At 38.4% G+C, this 23,005-nt stretch overlaps 2 protein-coding genes across 7 annotated transcripts; both read left to right on the top strand.

Annotated features, from left to right (window-relative positions):
* The first annotated feature begins 310 nt into the window (after positions 1-310).
* Positions 311-4,078, top strand: LOC306878465 (protein FAM8A1-like). 2 transcript variants are annotated; one of them, XM_079430854.1, is made up of 5 exons: positions 311-957; positions 2,209-2,329; positions 2,413-2,536; positions 2,612-2,751; positions 2,848-4,078. In XM_079430854.1, exons 1-5 carry the CDS (start codon positions 435-437, stop codon positions 2,990-2,992), a joined length of 1,053 nt encoding a protein of 350 aa, XP_079286980.1. In that variant the 5' UTR covers positions 311-434; the 3' UTR covers positions 2,993-4,078. The 2 variants fall into 2 exon arrangements, with proteins under 2 accessions (XP_079286980.1, XP_079286981.1); XM_079430855.1 differs by having other exon boundaries at positions 518-957; positions 2,927-4,072.
* LOC306878463 (ataxin-1-like) lies at positions 3,010-22,764 on the top strand. Of its 5 annotated transcripts, none has more exons than XM_079430852.1 (6): positions 3,010-3,139; positions 3,984-4,022; positions 4,748-11,968; positions 15,328-17,048; positions 17,130-17,422; positions 18,556-22,764. In XM_079430852.1, the coding sequence occupies exons 4-6, from the start codon at positions 15,536-15,538 to the stop codon at positions 19,132-19,134; spliced, it is 2,385 nt and encodes a 794-aa protein (XP_079286978.1). In that variant the 5' UTR covers positions 3,010-3,139; positions 3,984-4,022; positions 4,748-11,968; positions 15,328-15,535; the 3' UTR covers positions 19,135-22,764. The 5 variants fall into 5 exon arrangements, with proteins under 5 accessions (XP_079286978.1, XP_079286977.1, XP_079286975.1 ...); XM_079430851.1 differs by having other exon boundaries at positions 15,328-17,422; positions 18,556-19,161; positions 19,299-22,764; XM_079430849.1 differs by having other exon boundaries at positions 4,748-10,516; positions 15,328-17,422.
* Positions 22,765-23,005: the final 241 nt, after the last annotated feature.

The following is a 23,005-nucleotide window of genomic DNA, read 5'->3' as shown; positions in this document are numbered from 1 at the left end:
CAATTTACCTAACAGTGCCAGTTTTCAGTAGGTAAGAGCGGGTTAAGCTGTGCCACTCTTACTTAAAAAAGAAAAGAAAATAATATTCCTATATAATATTTATTTTCTAGTATATGTAGTAGGCCTACTATATTCCAGTCTGCTATAAACATCTATGAAATATAAAAGTAGTCCAGTAACATCATATTAGCATAAAAAACGTCCTATTTTTATATGATATATATTATGAGACCATTCAAAATATATAGTCACATGATAAATAATAAAGCACCGTGTGCTAAGGGGGTGACATCTTACCCCGCTCTCCATTATGTGTATATAAGGATGAGAAATAAAACATGGATGGATCTTCCTTGAACCCCAACGATTGCAAACGTAACCACTGAAAAACAACTCTGGGCAGCTGAAGAGGTAAGAAGAGCTACGCTTTTGTTATGCTAATATCTTCCTTTACTTTATTATGCATTTTACAATGTTGCCGGAAGTTGGTTAAATCGACACCGACTTCGTCATCACAAAACGAAAGTGTCATGGCGGAATTAGACGAAAACGCTCGTGATAAGGAAAAATCGTTGGGAAAAAACAGTAAAACCGAGGTCGGTGAAAACATGAAAGCACAGATTCACAAGCCCTGTTCCCAGGGCAAGCAAGACACATCCACCGCTGTTACCACCACTGAGTACTGCGAAAAATTACAGGAGTGGATGTGGCAGTACTACTACAGCTATATGAACTGGCAGAGCTGGATAGCCATGTCTGCGTTTTCCTTCCCACCGTGTTTCCCAACACAAGGAACAAATGAAACGCCCGGGGCGACGACATGGGGTGCAGATATGTCTAACGGAGACCTTCGCAACTGGTTTAGCAGTCCGTTTGTTTTTCCGGCTGCAGAAGCGAGTCCTCGAGCTCCAGCTGCGCAACAACAACAGCAGCCTAATGGAAACGCTCAACAGCTAGGTAATAATATACATTATTGAGCATTACTAGTGTTGAATATGACAGCTCAAATGCCACATGATTGCGTGAGCCAGGCTTGGTTTAGTTTAGTTTGCATAACAATTAGTGCAATATAATTTCGTTATACTATATGATCTGCATCATGTTAATACCTGGGTCTTTCTCATTATAAAGAGCGAAAACAAAACCAACTTAACCCCGCTTTATAAAGGAAGTATTTCCAGAAACAAGCTTTTGTCACGTTCAGGCATCTAACTTCATTATTATGGCTTTATTATTATGCAAACATTAACAGGGTGTCTAACATAGAAAGTTAGCTGAAGTTGTTCAGTGAGGCATTGATGGTTACATGAAGGTGATACATTCATAACCATCTTTTGAAAAATACTGACTAGTTTAACTAACTGGATGGAATATTTTATAGTGATATAAACCAATACCACCAAACAATCCTCAAATGTTTGTTAGTTAAAGGTTTATTATAAAAGACAAACCAGATAGAAAGTGAAAGTGAAATAAATAGGAAAAACTTGAAAAGATTACCACTTACAACATTCACACAAAAACATGTTTGAGACTTTGTAATATGAGAAAGGGGAGATGAAGAAACACCGGTCCTTATAATTGCATATTTTATTTTAGAATGATCACTTGATTGTGAAATGAATATTGTTCCCATATTTGAAAATGTTGAGATTATTATTTTATCCTATATATTAAGACATGACATATGTGACCCTGGATCACAAAACCAGTCATAAGTGTCAATTTTTCGAAATTGAGATTTATACCTCATCTGAAGGCTGAATAAATAAGCTTTTTCCATTGATGTATGGTTTGTTAGGATCAGACTATATTTGGCTGATACACAACTATTTGAAAATCTGGAATCTGAGGGTACAGAAAAATTGAAATACTGAGAAAATCGCCTTTCAAGTTGTCCAAATGAAGTTCTTAGCAATGCATATTACTAATCAAAAATTAAGTTATAATATATTTACGGTAGGAAATTTACTAAATATCTTCATGGAACATGATCTTTACTTAATATCCTAGTGATTTTTGGCATAAAAGAAAAATGAATAATTTTGACCCATACAATGTATTTTTGGCTATTGCTACAAATATACCCCAGCAACTTAAGACTGGTTTTGTGCTCCAGGGTCACATATACAATCACACAATCACATTTAATCACAAGAATGATCCATTTTACGAAAACAGTTCATGTCTATAATGTGTTTCGTCTAGGTAGGGAATATTCTATTCCCTCTCCTCTCCAACGATTCTTGGCAGAAATGGTGGATTTCTTTATTCTTTTTTTCATTAAAGCTACAATTATCCTCAGTATTGTCCACTTGAGTGGAATGAAGTAAGTCTGAAATGTAATTTCCTAACATATTGCTCATGCTGTATTTCATTAAAGTCATTAATTCATCTCTTTGTCAATTTTAGGGACATCTCAAAGTTTGCTATGCACTTCATTGTAGAGGAGATTGATGAGGACACATCAATGGAGGAACTGCAGAAGATGATGCTTGTGGCTCTAGTGTACAGGATATTAGTTTGCTTTTATGAGGTAAGTTCAAACAATTGATTTAATCTGCTGAAATAATTCATGAAGACCTGTGTAACTATTTTTGATTGATTTCAGATAATATGTATTTGGGGAGCTGGTGGGGCGACACCAGGGAAGTTCCTCATTGGCTTACGAGTGGTCACATGTGACAGCTCCGTCCTGGTTCAGCCAAACCGCGTTCTTGTGGTTCCAGCGACTAACGTCACGCTTTCTGCGTCAGTGTTGCTGTTAACTCTGTCTTATTTATTAAAAATGTGATATTTTTTCCAAAATTGAATTTTGAATCATCTTATATTATGATTTTTTTGTAGGTCGACAGTGAGAGCGTTAAACAAGAACTTCTCCATCGCTTTTTTCTTTCCGGCATTCATCACGCTCCTTTTCTTTCAGCACAACAGGACTGTGTATGACATTGTGGCCGGCACCATTGTGGTCAAGAGAAACAGGCTTAGATGACTGTGACTGAAGTTGATACCAACCCGAGATTGTAATGCAAAAACAAGCTCATAGACAAATGAGAGCGAACCAGTTGAAGTGACACACGCTGAACCGAACTAAAGCTATTGGCCTCTCGAAGAACTGTCACTTTAAGAGCTGAACACGGTATTTCCAGTATTTCTCACCCATCTTCTTCGGACACCTAGACTTATAAGCATGAACTGCTTTCTCAGAAGTATTTTTTAATCATCTGTGATGACATCTTTGAATATTTTTCTTGTGCCAAAAATACGATAATTTATAAATGAGCTTTCTCACAATACTTGAACTTCCTCTGGTACAATGAATTTCATCTCTATCTTTCTCTGTTTGTATATGGATTATTGATCTGAATATTTACTAAGAATATTCTTTAACTAATGGAATTTGACATTTTTATTTCTCCAAATGCAATATAGTTTGGTTATATATCCTAATCTACTGACTGGATTTGTATTTCAGAGGAATGTTTTGTACCTAATCATTCGTCCCATTCTATGGCCTTTAAAAAAATTTTTTTTTTTGCAGTTTTGTATACTGTAATGTTCACTACATGCCTTTTTTAGCTCTGTGTTCTGCACTATTCTAAACTTCTGAGTTGAACAGTTCAACTTTAAGTTGCCTCATTCTTTTTCAGTTTGATTGTTTTTTTTGGATTGTTTAGATATGGCCAATCATAAATAATTCAATTATGTCCCAGAGAAAGCCTTCTGTGTTGTCTCTGTTCATAGATTGACTATTTATACCAACAACAATCCTGTGAATAGACATGTTTAAACAGGGATTTACAGCACATGAAAAAGGGATTCATTATTTTGAAATTGTGTTTACATATGCAGAAGCAAAGAAGGTTGCATTAGGTTCATTTCCAAATAGCTGCAAGAGTCAGCATGTGGACAAACTTTTGCCAAATTGTAAGTCACTTAAAACACTTACAACACAAAATTAAAATTTTTCATTTTTTTTATAGGACTGGACAGTAATAAACTTCTGAGTGATGCTGATACATGTAAGAATATGATGTTCTACTAAACATTTTTAAATAAATATTTATGAAACTTAAGCAATATAGTACTGGTTGTGTATCACTGTTTTTTAAATGGGAAGACTCCTACATTTTTCAGTTTGCTATTAAATGACATTAATTGAATCTAGGCGGTGGAGATGGTAGGTTTAGGGGTGGGGATGGGTGGGTTTAGGGATCAGGGGGTGGAGACAGGTAGGTTCAGGTATATGTAAGGTGGGAGGAGTTGGATCTAGATCCAACCACGCCCCCTGGATCTTGTGTTCTGCAGTGAGGACCATCTCCAGTAGCAGGTGTTCTCGTCGGTTGGCATGAATCACCAGTAGATGGCGTGAGAGCGCTGATTATCAATGTAAACTGACTATGGATACTGAACGTGTCAAACTGAAGTAATCGCTCATGGTGTGTATATTTAAAGACAAAATGTTTATGAAACGGGTAGTTCTAGTCATGGTTTCTGGTTAGTAACAACTCTATTAAGTGTGCACTATATGCACAGCTTCCATAACGTATAGGGTTTTTTTTTTATGCATCGCAAACGTTCTATTATATCAGGAAGTAGCCTATATCTTCTATAACTCCAGAGTAGTTCTACCCAGAATGAAAATTTTGTCATCATTAAATTTTATTAACCTTCACGTCATTTCAAACATATATGAACGTCGTTTTTCTGTGGAACTTAAAATATGTATTTTTTTCTCAATGAATAGGCTACCAATGGCAGCAGTCTTCAGAATGTCTTCTTTTGTGTTCCACAGAACATATGCAGGTTTGGAACGACATGAGGGTGAGTAAACGATGACAGAATTTTGAGTGAAATATCCATTTAATGGATTTGCATAATAAAATAGCGTTTTCGTGATGGGTTGACAGTCAATTCGATATGGAAAAACTTTTTGTCCAACCCGTAAAAACCATAGATTAATTACACAGCAGTCTTGGAAAATAAGTAATAGGTAGAAAGTCTGCTGTCCGCTCGCTCAGATATTTGCATTTTCTGTCTGTGTCTATCACTTTGACCCTGCTGACTTGTAAAACTCGTTCACTATCAGAACTCGTTCACTATACCACTGATGTTGCATTGCCATTATCAGTGAGTAAGGCCCAGCCACGCTCAGCCAGACTTTGTTTATCTCTCGAAAGTCAAATTGAGAATGCTATGCCAACTATATGATGTCATAGAGAGCAATGGCTCAGTGTGGGGGACACCAGTTACTCTCATGCTGCTATTATGATAATAATGGCTCATTGTATATAATTTTTTTATGAATCCCTTTTGTAGAAAGATGTCTAGCTAAAGTGTTTATCAGGTGTGTCTCTGATCTGGTCTTTTCAAAATTCTGGCAGTGAATGTGAAATTGTTGGCAGGTATAAAATCACATTCATGTGTTAGCGCTAGTGTAAGTTTTGGTGTTTTCGAGGGGTCTGAAGGGTGAGAGAAGGAAAGGACACAGTCAGCCTCTAAGGCATATTGTCATGGGCTTCCAAACAACAAGCTGATTGGCTGATTGGACAGTATTCTTTCATTAATTGGTGATGTGTTTTACTTTCTGTAGTAATGATGTCATCGGTAGCCAATCAAAGTGCCATGGTGACTGTGATTGGTGTGATCTGATTGGCTATTCAGTTGAAAATAAGATGGGGTTGGGTTTCTCATCATCCAAGACTGATGTTCACTCTGAGCTTTTGCAAAATGAGTCTGGTCTTCCAAATCGATGATCAAAATGACAATAGCGAGGTACAGTGCTCTCAAAACAGCGATAAAATCCTCATTGGCATTTTAGGCTTCTACGCTGTTATTCCGTCTTTATTACCACAAGACTGCAGCATATAGTGTTGAATTATAGCTTTGTGTCATTGTCTTGTACTGTCGAGAAGTGAGGGGATTTCCTCATTGCTCGAGACTATAAGAGTGTACTTTAAAACAGAGCATCCATATTTGGTCCTTCGAAAGAATAAACAAAACATATTCTTGCCATGAAAATTGATATTGACCTCTCGATCCCCCAAATGTATGTTTTTCTTCTGACCTCTTTATTTTGGGTTAATTTATAGCTGGTTGTTAGAGGCATAGAATGCTTTATAGAAAGGGACCACAGTGAAACACGGAAAAGAAGAAGTGTAGAAAAACAAATTGGTTTGTAGAGGTAGATTTGATTAGTAGAGGACAGTTTATTTATACCAGTGGGAAGTGAAATTGCAATCTTACATATTGCAATTCACGTACTATTGAAATGTATTGAAATATACAGAAAAACAGACAGTAAAAATACATATATCCCTCAGTTTGAGGACAGTCATCATTAATGTTTAACACCTCCCAGGTTTACACACTGACAGGCATCTAACTAGGCCTATGTGTATGTGACTCTTTGCTCTCTGGCAGACGTTTTAATTAGTGATCCAGCTGCAGGAGAATGGAGACTTCAATGTCCATTATAATGGAAGGTGCTGAGATGAAAATGGATGGGAGGTTAATCTCAGAGGGGACAGATTTGGTGGCAACGCTGTGGGAGATGCAGCAAAACATGTCTGTTATTCATGTCTATATGTTGGACTCTCTGTCTGTTATGCGATGACTTGATTTAAACCTGTAATTAATAATTAAAATTCTGACTGGGGGCTTTATTCAGTGGCAGCTGCTGGTAAATCAAAGGGATTGACAGCTTGCCAGAGCTTCGGTATGCTGAAAGATAGATTACAAGATTATAGGGGACAGCCATACAGTGCTTGGCTAAACAGCATGATCAAATGTATGTATTCAAATAGGACATTCCACTGGAAAGTTGTGCTTGTAGGTTTGGAAAGCGTGACCACTAGATCATTTCCTTGACCATACAGTCTTACTCATTTATGGCCCCATTACTTTGAATGAACATTTGTTGACATGAGGAATTCTAAATTGAGATTTTCATCTTTAGAAAGAGTGGATTTCACTATGAATGTTCTATTTTATGATTAAAAAAAAATCAGTCAGTATAACTATTAAAGTACAAAGTGGCTTCTTTTGAAATGCATTGTGGCTGTTGTTTGCCAGGCTCATAATTTCTTCTGGCCTGTCTGGTTTTGGCATCTCATGATTTGGCCCGCCATGTCATCTCACATTTCAGTGCATTTTATGTTTTTGCATTGAAATGAAGAAAATTAAATCATTTTAAAAAAGTATATTGAATATAATATAGTTGGATATATGAAACATTTGCTTTCTTGATCCTCAGTCGAGTTTGATTTTTGGCCCTTCACAAAAAGTTCAGGCATCTCGCAAAGGGAGTGGCATGAATAAACCACCTGTTTACCTCAGTGGTTTTGCCAAGAGTTAAATTAGAAAGAAACCAAATTCAAATCATCTTTGCTACATCTTAGGATACAGTATACGAGAGCAGGAACTATTTTCAATCCAGATAATATTTTTATAGTGAATCCGATAATAATTCATAATGCATTTCACTATGAAACATTATTAGACATATTCTTAACAGATTTTAAAAGTGAAATGTAGCTTATTTAGAAATTGACAAATGGTAGCATTTATCATTTACTTGTTCGTCAAGAAAAAGCAAAGAGGAAATTCATTTTCACATGGTTTGCTCTCATGGTTTGCATGGTTTTCTCCATTTTATGTTTCTGCGTAGAGTTAACCATTTTCCAGTACTTTTGTGGCAAAGCAGTGACAGTGATTAGAGATGGAAGATCTAGTAATGGTTTTATAATAGCTTAGTTTTATAATTGCTGTTTGTGTGTTTTCTTGTTTCCTCTCTCTGTTAGGCTGCCAAAACCACTATTGAGGCTGTAGTGCCCCTCCCTTCTGTTAAGTATTAAGCCTTTTGAGCGTCTGATAAAGAGAATGTTATTGCATTCCTTACTGGAAGCCTCAGATACAGTGACCAGGTTTCACTTTATTAAGCATTCAGCACTTTTGACCACTGAACGTTGCCCTCCTCAACCCCTTGGCAATGGTTAAAGAAAACAACGATGATGTTTTTCATGTCTGTGCTTGTAAAGTGGTTGAGCTGCTCCTTCAACCATTCTTGTCCTCACTCCTCGAGTTGTATTCTCAGCAGAAGTGTGTAGGACAGAGCTTTTTTTGGCTTAATGCTTGAAATACTGGCTCCGCAAGACATGGAAAAACATTTTACTTTCAGAAAGATTTGTCTGTCTGTTATTGTGGTTCCGTTTAAGAAGTCAATGAAGTACTTGAAAACGATAGTTTTGCAAGTTCAGTCATCATTTACTCACCCATGTGTGACATTCTTTCTTCTGTGGAACACAAAAGAAAATATTTTGAAAGTCACTGGGGTCCAGTTCAAGATGGTACTACAAATAGCTCTGTGATTATACGATTTCTTAGAGTTGAACAGACCTTGTGACTCAGCTCATCTGTTTTACATTCAATTCCTTGCAAACAAATAAATGTCATATGTCCTGGACATATTGTCTATTAATCATCCAGACATGAGAATTATTTATTCTTAGAGTAATTGCTTGCAAACCTGTTGTCAAATGTCCAATACTACACACAGAAATGAAATTGTTAAATGTATAAAATAAAAACATTTCTTCACATGTATACATAGTTACATGCTCGCATAACACATGACTCGGAGAAAAATTCTTGAGGTGGAAGCCTTGAGACATATGTAGACCCTGTCCTTGTTACCTCGGCAACACAGGTCATTGCGTAATCTTCCCACATGCTCAGAGACCGTATAGTACCTACTAAATCGAGGGGCTTTCCAGTTCGAAGTGTGTACAGATCACTCAAATGACACTAGACTGGATCCCTTCCGTTAGAAAAGTCCCTAGGGAAGTCAGTTCGCATGGCTGCCATATTAGCATTCTACAAAAATAGCTCCTGTCTGCTTAAATAGGGAGGGACTGATATTTCTAAAACTGTCAAGATGGAGTTTTAATAACATATTTAAAATTAGCAATAAAATTAGATTACAATAGTATCATAATTGATGCTTGTTTTGCGAAAATTCTAACAGAAGCTGCATTTTAAAGCTAATCCAAGAGAATTAGCTAACACTAAACATATAGTAAAGGTGAAAGTGTAAATTAATCAGGTAATGAGTCTAACTGAAAGGCAGTGGATTATTTTAACTGTAAGGTCAGACTTTCGTTCCTACATCTGCCGTATTGTGCATCTGCAATTTCGCCCATTTGTATTTTATATAAATATCTTTGTTTTTCACTTTATAATGTTTCTGTGACATGAGAGATGAAACTCTCATAATTCTCTTCACAGGCTTCGAACTACAAATATACTATATTTACAATCATTCAAACTGTCTAACATTTTTCTCGAGAAAATACTATCTTTGCTTGTTATACATAAAAGCCATAGCCTTAGCATAATTAATGTATTTTCTCATTTTTGCAGCCCGAAATTCTGTTAAGTTGGTCCTCTACATCATATCTTATGTTATATGCTTGTGTCCACTGCAAAGTCCATATATCAGCATGAGTTCTGGTCTACTGTCCCCCTTGTACATGTCTGGACATGTTAGGACATGCCTCACTATCTCCAAGAAGTTTCAGCAGAGTTCTGTAGAGTGAAAGTGCTGTCAGTGTGAAGAGTGAACCGGTGTCAGGACTTAATATAGCTAGCAAAACACTTTTTTCCTCCAGGCTTTGCAAAATTAATTGGACTTCTGTGAGAAGAAAGTGGACCTGATCATGGACATTTTGTGAGTGCATTTCTGTCATTGCAGAGAGTAGCTCCTGATGGTTATACACTGGTGACTTTCATTTAAGTTAAATGTGTACTTCTTTATGGCACATCTAACTTTTCTTTCACTGTAGTTACATCTGTCTAATCTGAGTTTTATGAAAGTGAGAGTTAAACTAGAAAAGGAAGAAGAAAACAGAGAAGCTAAGACTGGCATCCAAGTCAGAACACTTCATAGCTCTTTCATCCCATCTCCCCAGTGACTGGTTAAGGCAATACCTCGACAAACAGTAACATAGCAACCCTCCCAAAATCTCCTGCTATTAGACGGAATGGAGATATCAAAGACTGCCTCTCTGCATGGCTTTGTAGGGTTTAGACACTGAGCCATCCAGAGTGAAAACAGTACAGGTATTCTTATAGTCTCTGCCAAAGCTGTCTGACACCTGCTGCCTCTGACAGAGATAATAATAATAATAATAATGGATAGAATTCATTTAGCATGAAAGTCTTTATATATATAAATTCAAAAGCTTGGAGTTGGTAAAATACCAAAAGCTTGTTTTATTGTTTCCTTGCTGAATAAAAATGTTGATTTCTTTCAAAAAATCTTTTGAACAGTAGTGTATATATTACATATAATAGCAGTTGAATTTGACTTGCTTTACACTTTTTTGTTATTTATTAGTTAATGGTTAAGATTCTAAAGCCTTGATGTTAGAGACCGATTCCTCATGTCAAGAACAAGAAGACGACATACTGAGAGACGTCCATGTGTGTGTGAATGACTGGCCATGAAAAGTCTATGGTTAGTGAGTTTTCCAAAGAGGAGCTTTTCCTTTCATATGCTATATGGTTGCTTTGTATGTGTCTGTGGCTGGGCAAATACACCCAATGCAGTGCTGAGATCTGCTCAAAGTGTAAACCAGGCCAGGCTAATATTAGAGGTTACATATTGCTGATGGCTTTTTTATGTTCCTAGCATTTCTCCTTGTTGACAGCATGCGTTTTGAACACAGGGTGTTTTCAGATCTTCTCAAGGTTGCGCGCGAAGATAACACTTTCGTATGTCAGTGTGTGTGTGATGGAGCAAGTGACTGTATTTGCATGTGGGTCTCCCCTGAGGGTGAACTGCAACTACTTTGCATGCTTAATGTGGGAGACATACGGGTTTCTATGTTTGTGTATGTGATTATATGTAGGTGAGTGTATGCATTTGTGTTGGATCATAATAATATATACTCGTTTTGTGTTTTCTTGTATGCCTTTCAGATTATGTTAAACTCAACAATAATGTGATGTTTTCAGCTATGATGCGTTTGACTGAATACTCAGTGGTATAATGCAGTGGTTATCAACAACCAGGGGGCCGAAGCCCACTAAGGGCCTCAGAAAAAAAATAAAATATATATATATATATATATGGGAAGCATTCTGGGTTTATTCCAGGGCACGCTTATATAGCCCCATGCAAATGCGCTTACTCTCATCACACGTAATGGTGGTGAGGCACTAAATTTGTTTTCCACTGAGAGAAACTAATTAGTCATAGAAAGAAAGTGAGAAAACGCATAGAAACCTTCACAAAGACTCTCTCTGGAGAATTTCATGGTCTGTTGGTGTGTGTTTGTGTTTCTCGCAAGTGTGCAATGGTCTACGTGAGGCTATGTTTCTTCTAGTGTGCTCCGTCCCTCGCTTACAATTTTTCCTCCTCCCTCTCTTTCCCTTTCCCTGTCCCTCCCTCCCTCTCTCTCTCTCTCTCTCTCTCTCTCTCTCTCCCCGTGTGTGCATAGTCTGGGCGCCCTGCCAAGTGGAGTGTGTTTTTTGAATGAATACCTGATGAGGCTGCTGAGGCTGACTGAGGGAGGAGGAGCCGTGTTCTCTAGTCTAGAGCACTGTGTGTGTATGTGTGAAGAGCAAAAGAGAGAGAGGGAGAGAGAGAGAGAGAGAGAGCTGGCAGTCTGTTTGCCTTGCATAACATACGCTGTAGCTCTCACACGTAGGGCAAGTGAAACAGCGCAGACGAGGGGACTTCCTTTACCCTCAGCCCTCCGAGCAATTGTCAAAGGAAGTGGAGGAGAGTGAAGGCGACGGGGGGAAATTGGACATGGAAGAAAACATAAATCAGAGGATTGCGTGTGTGACCTGATAGCAGAGCTAAACCTGGACAAAGGACAGCTTGCCAGTGGGTAGAGTGAGTTACACTCGTAGTGCAGAGAGAGAGAGAGAGAGAGTTGTTAAAGGCTCCCTATTAAGAAAGGTAAGGCATCACCCTTAGATGAAATGTTTGCTTGATTTTGAATCACACATGCTTATAGCACATACTATATTATTCTCGTATTCCATGAAGGGAAGGAAATATATGCATACATTTGAGAAATCAATTTATTGTAGTTAATAATAAACAATAGGCTTTGCAGAAATAGTTGCAATTCTGTGCAAATGTGTCAGTGTCACTCTGTATGTTGTGCTTGTTTGCTTATGGGAGGGAGAGAGAGAGCACAGAAACAGGCTTTAGTCATTGTAAAGGCAGCAACAGCTCTGTTTGGATTCATGTCTAGCTTAGGACTCCCTAGACTGCCTCTTAAAGGGGCAGGCACCCATATAAAAGGTCGTTAAGTGCAGAGAGGAGCTGCTTACAGGCACTAAATGGACATGAGTGAAAATCCTTCTATATATAAGCATGTTTTGTGAGGAAAGAAGTTAATATGATCATTTAATTTCAGAGCAGTTCTGTTTGTATTTGTATGCATAATCACTGCTACTGGTTCAGTCATCTCTGAGATGACATCATTGTAAAAGGTGCCACAGCACCCTGTGAGTAAAACGTTGCTGAGGATTTTGCATTAACACACTGTGCACAGAATTAACTTTGTGTTACATACAGCACAGAGCAAAATTATGTGATACTGTTTTGTTTGTGTGGCAGATAAATTGCGAAAGGGGAGTATTTACATTCTGAAGTCTTTGTTTTTATGCCAGTTACTCAGACATGTTACATTAGTATTGCTTTTATTAGCGTGTTAATGTCTTTGTGTGGGATTATTGGTGTGAATATGTTGCGTTTAAGACATTTGAACTGCAATGGGCCTGCAGAGCACAAGATACTGTTCAAGAACTAGAAGGATACTGGAAGTTGTTAATCTTTCTGGCTCTTTGGCTCAGCCACACTGTGAGCGTGTGTGTGTGTGTGTGTGTGTGTGTGTGCGTGTGCGTGTGTCAGGTTTTGTCTACATTGTGAAAACAAAATGTCCCTATAGTGAAGTGAAATCACCTACAATGATTTATTTAATAAATTAAACTGTCTTAATGAAGCTGTAAAAGAATGGTTTCTGAGGGTTAAATAAGGGTTAAGCTCAATTTAACAACAATAGTAGTCAATAGAAAGACTCACTGAGATTCTTTCAATAGAAAATCCATCTGTTGTTGACATGGACTATAGTCCTATGACATGAATCAATCAGCCACAAGCAGAAAGAAACCAGAAATGAAGCATCACCTCTGTGGCTGTATTGCCTTGCAGGCTTAGTTTGAGTTTGCTATTTTGAATTGTAGGTGTATTTCAGTAGTGCTCTTTGAAACCCTCTGGAAATAGGCAAATATGACACCCAGTAAAAGAAAATTAGTGCATATACCCATACAGAGACACAAATAATGTATGAAATGTAGGTATTCTTGAAACTTTTTCACAAACATTCCTTCCCAAGTTCTCCTCTAAGCTGTTATTATTATATTTATATTTAAATATATATATATATAATATTTTTTTTTTCTTTACCATAAGGAACCAGTAAGCGTATACATGCAAGTACGCTAAAGGCAGAAGAACGTATTTTAGAAACACAAAGCGCATGCAAATATTACATTCAGAATACTTAAAATCTCTCCATAGAGGCTTAGGCTTCATGTCCACGGTTTCATTTTTTTTTACAGTTACATTAATTATTGTTTGTCCAGTTTAGAAGTTAATGGTAAACAACATTGTCTGCCTGCATTGTGGATTTTTGTTTTTCATCCAGTTTTATAGGATCTAATGATGTATCACAAAAATGTTTGTTATGGATCCCTGTAAAGGCATGAAATGATACAGGGGAATGCAGTACATATATATATATATATATATATATATATATATATATATATATATATATAAAATGTCATGTTTTTAATGTACTTTTGTTATGCTGCGTGCATTGAACGCTGTGCAAGACTGTGATCTATGTGATCACTACAGTTCTATTGTTCTTTGATACATGAGCACTCTGCACCAAATCACATATGCATAAGTGCGTATCAGTCCAATGGAAATGCTGATGTGTATGTGTGTGTATTGTGCTCTGTGTACAATAGACTGAAGCATTTAATGGCTGTGTGTGGTGTAAGCTGTAGCAGGGGAAAGTAGGACAGTGATTGGTGCAGATCTACTGTGGTGAAGGGATCTCTCCCTCCCTCTATTCTCCCCTCCCTCACTCTCTCTTGCTCTCTCTTTCTTCTGCACTGTTACACTCTAACTCAATAACTATGCTCACTTGCAGGCAGAGCTCAATGTGGGTCAGGAGAGCCAGTGTTCTCTCTTTCTCTTTCTATTTTCTCTTCCTTCATCTTTTTCCTGTCCACACACTCTTTCTGTAAATTAAGTTTTCACCCTGTGCTCTCTTCATCCTCATTGGTGTATGTAGATGAACTGTATTATGAATATGCAAACATTATTAATCCTTAAAGCATGAGGATGATTTAGATTTACATTTGATTATGGAGACATGTTCATTGTAGCCCCTTGGAGATCCATTACTTATCACTTTAATAAAAGCATCATTCATAAATGCATTAAAGGGATAGTTCACCCAAAATGAAAATTCTGTCATTAATTACTCACCCTCATGTCGTTCCTGTAAGACCTTCATTCATATTCGGAACACAAATTAAGTGTTTAACCATTTAATTTGTGATGAAATGCGAGAGCTCTCTGATCCTCCATGGACAGCAAGAGTATACCATGGTCAAGGCACAGAAATGTAGTAAGGACATCGGTAAAACAGTCCTGTGACATGTGACATCAGTGGTTCAACTGCTTTTTTTTTTTTACAAAGCTAAAGAATACCTTTTTGTGCAAAGAAAACAAAAATAACAACTTTATTCAACAATTGTTCTTCTCCAAATCATGTCTTCCGCCGTTACAGAGATTACCACGATGCATGCGTTTCTCTGCACATAAACAAGGTGCAGCGTGTTCTACGTCAGCAGCACCACACGCATGCGTTGTTTGTGTGCAGAGGTACTCTCGATAATGACATACATTCATTTTCACTAAACTGTGGTTTACACTACTAATACATAGAAAAGAAAAGGAAGTCAAAGTGTTTAGTAGATAAGGTGAGGTTTGACTTTGTAATTAGCATATACAAATGTCCAGTTGCTAAACAAAATCAAATGTATTCCATTTCAAACTGTTTCTTTATTTGGCACTCATAACTGAAAGGAAGCTTCTGAAAGATCAAAAATCACATAATATGCTACTTTTAGGCACATAGGTTTGAGCTAGTTTTATAAACTCAAAGGCAGTGCATAGAGGATACACTTTCTCAATGTTTGGTTTTGTTTTCTGTCTGTCTTATGAAGGTACGGACCAATAGCCATCAGTGAGAGATGATTCCATATGAAGCACATGGATCCTTTCATGACAAGAGTCCTGGCAATGGGCAAGACTATAGTAAAAGTGGAGCAAAGTAATACAACAATGAAAATCCTGACAACTGAGTTCTGCTTTGAACTTTAAAACATCCTGATCAAGACAAGTGGGTTAAAATACCGGACAAGCTCCAAGACCATGAAGTCTAACCAGGAACGTTGTAATGAATGCCTTCCGCCAAAAAAGCGGGAGATTTTAGCTCTGGAAGAGAAGCAGGTGCTGGTGTCAGCTGCTGTTAGTGAGAGCCAGAGTGGAGAGAATTTGGCTTGGCTAGCCAGTGTTGCTACCATGGCTAGCATGGCCCAAATCCCCAACAATGCAGGCCCATCACAGAGCAACAGTGCTGAGCCTGACAGCCCCCCACCATCAAATAAGGCTCTCACTGTGGTGACGGAATATCCTCCAACTACTACATCTGCTGGCTTTTCATTCTCTTCCAATAGCTCCACATACAAGGGAGTTTTCTCTGGGCCTACCATGCTAACAGCCAATCCTGCGGTTCTCTCCACAAGCCTTCCTCAAACCATAGGCTCCGTCCAGTACACACAACTTCCCCCCAATCTCCAGCTCATAGGGCCCTATACAAGTTATATCTCTTCACAGATTGTGCCGTCCACAACCAGTTCAACACAGCCATGGAGGATGCCACAAGAGGTTTTGGCCACAACAGCTGTCATCTCCCAAGCATCCAGCCTTGATTCACAGAATCATCATGTGATTTCTTCGATACCAAATGTTTCCCATAGTCAGTGCATCCAGGTAGAGAGTGCCCCTTTGGGTTTGACAGTGTCCTCCCCTTCTGCCCAACTGCCCATTCAAATCCATCCACATTCAACAGTCCTTGCCCCTCATGCCCTGGCCCTCACCCCCTCTCAAGTGGTTCTACACTACACTGATGGCTTCATTGCAAAGCAACCAGACTCCCATCCCAGAGAGATGCAGAATGGTACACTAGGAGAGATTTCAATGATCAAGCATAGTACTGCCAAAGGGATTCCTAGCCAATCAGAAGGTGACCAAAGCCACAAGCAAAACCACAACCTGGGCCTCCAGACCCAAGCTCAGGTTCTGCTTCCAGCAGACTACAGCACTCATGAGAGAACAGGACTGCACACATCTCTGATGTTGGTATCCAGTAGCCACCTTGCCGCAAACAGCAACTCAGAGCTCCAAAGTATTTTGGGTAAGGACCACTCATCTTTGCACCTTGCTGAGAGAGGAGGGATCTGCATTGGCAAACCAATGTCCAGAGTGTCCACCCTTACTTCCTCAGACAGCCATGTGTCCCCGGCCTCCACAATCTCCCCGCACACACTCCTGCAGGCTCCCCACAACACTCCCCAACAAGAGCTCTCCACCAGCCTTTACTCTGCAACGCAACTCCCAATTATTGGCTACATCACCAGTGCTTCTGGTGGACCCCAGCAAGCAGTAACTGGTTATCAGAGTAACCTGCCACAGCACGTGGTGATCTCAGGCAATCCCTCCTTGTTCATTCCCGTGAGTGCCACTAACATTAATCCAACTACTGCTGAGCCGGAGGTCACCCGCTGTTCTGTCATCCCCAGTGTTGCTAATGCATCAACAGCTCTGCCTCAGACATTTATTAATACATCCCCACCTGCAGCTGCAGCGTCAGTCCTACCCAATGGTAAAGACATAGTCTCAGACGGAGGTCATGCCTCCTGTGTCGTGCCAAGTCCAACCCAAATACAGCTGCCTGTTCTTTCAGCCGGTGTAATGGGGTCTCCAGTTCCTGTAACACCTCCAACATCCACAAGCCCTCACAGTTCACCATCATCACCATCAGCGGGCTTACCACCATTCTTCATGAAGGGCTCTATTATCCAGTTGGCAGACGGCGAACTAAAGCGTGTGGAGGATCTGCGGACAGAGGACTTTATGCAAAGTGCGGAGGTGAGTGGAGAACTGAAGATTGACTCCAGCACTGTAGAGAACATAGAGTGCAGCCGCACACCCAATGCTGTCATCATACAGTTCTCAGTGGGAGAGAACAAAGCCCAGGTGAGTCAGTTTCTTTTTAAACCAAGCTCACTTATCATGTTAGCAAGGGCTGTGACGGTCGCCGTGACAACCGCATCACCGCGGTTGTCGGTAGTGCATATGAAATCCCACACTCTATAACAAGTATAATACAAAGTTTTGTATAAAATAATAGTAACAGCTGCAAATTATTTAGACTATAAATCTATGCTAATTCACAAATGACCTCAAACGCCATACACAGCATTTTCTTTAGATTGGCAGGTTTGAGCGCAGGAAAATAGTTTATTCTGCATTAAGTAAATTTATTTTGTGTTGAGCGATGGACTTTGTTGGGAAACCAATTACTACATCGCCCATCTGGAATAATTTCCATTCATGTCACCCATCCACGTATGTACAAGTGTCTTCAAATTCACGTGATCGCAAACGCCCGGCTGGTCAGGTTTGTATTGGTGAGGCTTTCTCCAAACTGGCCAAATACGAACGAGACAGCGGTAATGGAAGATACTAACAAGAAATGTGGCAAATTACGTCGCGATTCCTATTCCACAGAGAGTGCGTGCAGACGAGGAGTTAACGTGCCCGCTTGCTTGGTGGTGGAACATTGAACCGTGTCTAAACCGGATGCCGCGTCGCAACACAACAGGTTGAATCTGTCTAAAGGACATTTGACCTTTGTGTCAGTATGTCATAAATAGGACAATGCAGTTTACTGTGAGGGATTTGTCGTGTTGTATTGCGCTGCATCCAGTGTAAACAGCATCACTGATTATAATGGGTTCTATAGTATTTTGTCGTGTCTCGCCACGCCGCTCGCGTCAGGTAGATAGTGTGTATTTAACTTTCTTATTTAAGGCTTCTTTCCTATTTAACTGTATTATTTCTTTAATATTTATTTTAGTGTTTTGCAGGCTACGTGTTCACTGACGGAAGTGCTAAAATAAACATTCACGTTTGTTAATAGATGATCGAGCCTCATTTATTTATTTATTGCGTTTCAAAATTATATATATATATATATCACAACACTGCACCACCACGGTAGTAAAAATCTGCCACGTCACAGCCCTAATGTTAGCAGTAATCTTCAGTGGAGCTTAATGAACCATTGGAACGCCAATATTATTCTTTCTTGGTTTTCTCTGTTTTAGGTCTGTGTCGAGGTTCTGGTAGAACACCCTTTCTTTGTGTTTGGTCAAGGTTGGTCATCCTGCTGCCCTGACCGCTCCACCCAGTTGCTAGCACTATCCTGTGCCAAACTCTCTGTGGGTGATGTTTGTATCTCTCTAACCCTTAAAAGCCTAAAAGATAGCATTCAAAAGAAAGATAATTTTTCAGACTCTTTGACGAAACACAAACCAGCCAAAAACAATGGGCCAATTGAGGAAAGACCAACCCAAATGGAGGATCCTAAGAAAGGACACAAAATGACATCAGGAGTGGAAAATACTGCAGGAACACTGCTTGAGACTTCTAACCCAAGAAATGTGTTGACCCTCTTGGAGAATGGGGGAATAATTTCTCAGACACAGGTGAAGCTCCAGACCCAGGCAGAAAAAACATGCACATTTAGTGTTGAGAGAGCAGTTAGCCGCAAGAGGAGATGGTCTGCTCCAGAGAGGGGAGAAATGTGGAGATCGCAAGAGGACCCTCAGATTTTACCCAAATTTTCCTTCCTCCCACATCAGCTGAAGGTCAGCATTGAGGGCCGCTCCAGCACAGGTTGCTGAGGACGTTCAGAACTCCATAGAGCAGTGGTGGGGAGTCAATTTCTAACCAAGAAATACATTAATTAGCCTTACTTAATTAATTTGAGAAATCACATAATGGTGATTAACTGAATAGAATTTATTTTTGCTTGGTGTCCAAGAATATGTTTTTGCTTCAACAACAGATACTCAGAATACTTTCCCCATCACTGCCATGGACTCCAAGAGGGATAAGGAAGAGCAGATTTACTTTTTGGTACTTTGTTGCTTTCCTATCACATTCATATCCAGGTTACTGTAACTTTAGACCATTATACACAAAAATGTGTTTGAATCATGTCTATGTAATATTTATCCTTAGACATTCTTTTTAAATCAGCTGGACATGACAGTTTTGGGTTGTATATTGCAAGGTCTGACCACTTTATTCTCAGCTTGCTGAGCAGTTGGTGTCTAATGCTAGTCTACTCTACTGTTAATGTGTACTGAATTCATTCATAATCAGGGTTTTGACTGGACAAGGACTGTTACATGGATTGATGGCAAAAGGTTAACAGTAAGACATGTAATTTGTGTGACTGATTACGAGTGACTTCCACGAGTTGTGTGTGAACATGATTATCTTAACAAGCTGCCTTCCACTTGTTACTGCCCCCAATAATCCCTTGCTTACATTATGCCATCTGAGAGTGACAGGCTTTGCTCGAGTGACTACTTTGAATCAGACTTAAGTCAAGTAAAGCATCAAGATACAACATTGAATGTTAAATTATTTATCCTTATATGTTCATTCAATTGCTGATAGTCTTCTAGATATGCAATACTGAGCTTTCACATACCTCATGTGTGCATTTAACAATTAACCCAATCAGATGGCCTGATCAGATCTGTGATCTCAGTTTTGAGAGAGAAAGCCTTGGAGAAATCTTCACATTGTCAAAGTGGCTGTGTAGAGAAGTCTCCGTTCAAGTCAGAATTAGTACTTTAAAGAAAGGTTAGAGGAAGTTGGATGAATGGATGGAAACATTCCCACCTTTGTTTTGTTACTACAGCAACAGACCATTCTGAACGCTGTTAGTCATTTCACTTCTCATTTAGTGTTTTTCAATAATGAGGTCTTCTTTACAGTATTTTAAGTATTGTGGGCCTTAATCAGTCCAGCTGCAATAATTAATTCTTTGTTAAAGACACAATATAATTGCCATGCAACTAAATCTACGCAGCATACTCAATGTTCAAAATACCACGTTTTACAGGTTTATCACAAACAGAATTGGCCTTTTTGTATTGACTTGTTTATATAATAAATTGATAAACTGATAAAGTTAACAAAATGACATAGATCTGATCATTTAAATAGTAAGAATCAGTGGGTCAAAGGAGGACGCTGTGTTGTGTTCAATCTGCTCTGTCACTGAAAATCTAAATTTCCAGTATGGGCAAAAATGGATTGCGAAGATTGACATAAGTCATCCTGAAAAGACTATGTTTATATGTTTATGTTTCAAAATAATTTATAGCTACTACTCAGAATAAGGCATGTCATCCACTGTGGGTCTCTTTAATAATTTTGATTCTCCATACATGAGCTAAACATGTCATGGTCAGTCTTGTAACTTCTCTGCAGAGAAAAAAAAAGAATATAATATGAATGTTGAGACACTATCTTTAGATTTTAGTATCCACATTATCTATTTTCTCTGTCTTTATCTTTGCTGTGCTGGTCATGTTAAAGGAATTAATTTAGTACACTGCAATGAAAAATAACAGAGAAGGTAATAATCCATAAATTTTCTTTTTTAAATGACAAATGTAATTTCTCTATTCCATAAACAAAAGCCTTATGGTATTGTCTTCAGATGTATTTTGTGTGAAACAGTCACAAAATAATTCTTATCTAACTAAAAAATCTTTGAATACATATAAGAATTTTGCTATTTGCACAAGTAGACATTTTAAAGAGTAAAGCCAAGTGTATGGAATCTTATAGTTAACACTTCATATTGCCAGCTCTGTTGGTCACCTAAAAATTATACATTTTGATATGTGTGGTCATGAGTGTGAGTTTTTCACAAAAGTCAGTTTGTTGACTGACTTGAAAAGGTATTGTTGAGTCTAGGGTTATATTCAGATGGAATCACAATAGACCTCATATTGTAGAAGTAAGTAATGCTTGATTGCACATTCAGTCCAATTTGGATTTGGATTTTATGCACTTTTGAAGAGAGAGGACAATGAAAGAGAAATGAAAGGGATTGTTGATTAGTAGCCACACAGCAACAATATGTTCAACACAGTCTATTGTACTGGTGATATTGGTAAGGCAGTAGAAAACTCAGTGCTATGACAATAGACTAGAAACCATTACAAAAGTGTCAATGTTTCTGGATTGTTGTTTGTTTCATATGTATCATTGTTCTCTCTCTTTTCTCTATCTCTCTTTCCTGTGTAGCTATGTACATGTTAACCTCAGTGTGTTTGTGCACTGTGTGGAAAACTTAATTGAAGACAGTCAGGTTTCAACACTGTTGGCAACGAACGTTCTTTTATCCAGTGTGGGCTATTCTGTTTCAACCTAACAACAGCGATTTATTATCATCTGCATCAAAAAAGCTTTTTTGTTTGTTTGTTTTTAAAAAGAAGGCTGTTAACCACTTGAAGGCATGAAAGCATTATAGCGATTTATAGTCAAACTACATTCTCAGGTTGAGAAACTGGCCCGACTGTTTCTGTTCCTGTGTTACTTTTAGCAGAAATGCTCAGTTACAAAAAAATTAGCTGGTGATCATTTTAGCTCTAGTGCTATGACTCATGGGAAGTCACTGGCTGACTATTGCGCCCTCTACAGCCCATCACTGTACATGCACCCAATGTACAAAGAAGGCTAACTTTTAACTAGCATGATGACGTGGTGAATGTAGCTCACGTGCTTGCTATTGAAAATGCATTAATATGGGAAAATACAACTTTCTGTTGTATGTACAAATTTGGGCATGATATGGATTTTTATATTATATATATTTATCCAAAGACAGTCAGAATTTGCTGTATGCATATGCCTCACTCAATGGTCCATAAAAAGGATTAGTTCTAGCAATACCACAAGGCCTCATTTAGGGTTGGAAGACCAAACTTGATGTCTAGAAATTGACCTATAGCATACACAGCATTGATCTCATTGTTTTGTTTTGTTTTTCAAGGTAGATCTAGATCTTTTACCTCCTGCTAAAACCTCAATCGCCAGAGTGACATTTCTTCAAGAAAGAAGAAAAAAAAGCACATAGCTGATTTCTCATCTTCTTATATATTCGATGTAAATGACTATATTTGTGTGATTCGTTGTACCTGTGATATTTTTCTCATTCTTTAACAAGCTCCTTTTCTACAAACTGACAAAAAGCAATTAAGACAGAAGTCAACCTCAACTTTTCTAACTGTGGCGTGTTTATGTGAACAGAGCATCCAAGACTGTTCAGTGAAGTCGGTGATCATTTTTTTGGTGGTGCTTGCAAGTTTTTGTAGCTGTTTTGATTTTTGTGAAATGGAAAGGAGCATCGGACTTGACTTTTGGCCAATATGTCTAGTTCAATGACTTCCTGTATAGTACAAATCTATTGTATCTGTATAATCACTCTAATAAAATACTGTGCCAATTTTAGTTGCCTTTTTCCTTTGATGGACTGTGATTTTATTTGAAATGATAAACCTAAAACTGACTGAAATCAGTTTTTTGTTGTTTTTATTTTACAGCCACATATAGATGCTTTGAATTATTCAATGGCAAAGTTAAGGCTGTGCTTGATTCCTTTACAAAAGTATGGTGGCTGAGAGAGCTCAACGCGCTGCAAATAGAAAAAACACCTGCAAATTAAGAAAACTTCATCAATTTAAC

This window comes from Barbus barbus (assembly GCF_936440315.1).
Source record: "Barbus barbus genome assembly, chromosome: 12".
Taxonomy (NCBI): domain Eukaryota; kingdom Metazoa; phylum Chordata; class Actinopteri; order Cypriniformes; family Cyprinidae; genus Barbus; species Barbus barbus.
The sequence above is the reverse complement of the archived record's forward strand: the minus strand, read 5'-3'. Positions and strand labels throughout refer to the sequence as shown.

Excerpts from the sequence above, each read along its gene's own strand:
- LOC306878465 (XM_079430854.1), top strand. The coding sequence starts at position 435 with ATGCTAATATCTTCCTTTACTTTATTATGCATTTTACAATGTTGCCGG. Across the intron at positions 958-2,208 it reads TGGAAACGCTCAACAGCTAG|GTAGGGAATATTCTATTCCC; the intron begins GTAATAATATAC and ends TGTTTCGTCTAG. Across the intron at positions 2,752-2,847 it reads ACTAACGTCACGCTTTCTGC|GTCGACAGTGAGAGCGTTAA; the intron begins GTCAGTGTTGCT and ends ATTTTTTTGTAG.
- LOC306878463 (XM_079430849.1), top strand. The coding sequence starts at position 15,536 with ATGAAGTCTAACCAGGAACGTTGTAATGAATGCCTTCCGCCAAAAAAG. Across the intron at positions 17,423-18,555 it reads TGGGAGAGAACAAAGCCCAG|GTCTGTGTCGAGGTTCTGGT; the intron begins GTGAGTCAGTTT and ends TCTCTGTTTTAG.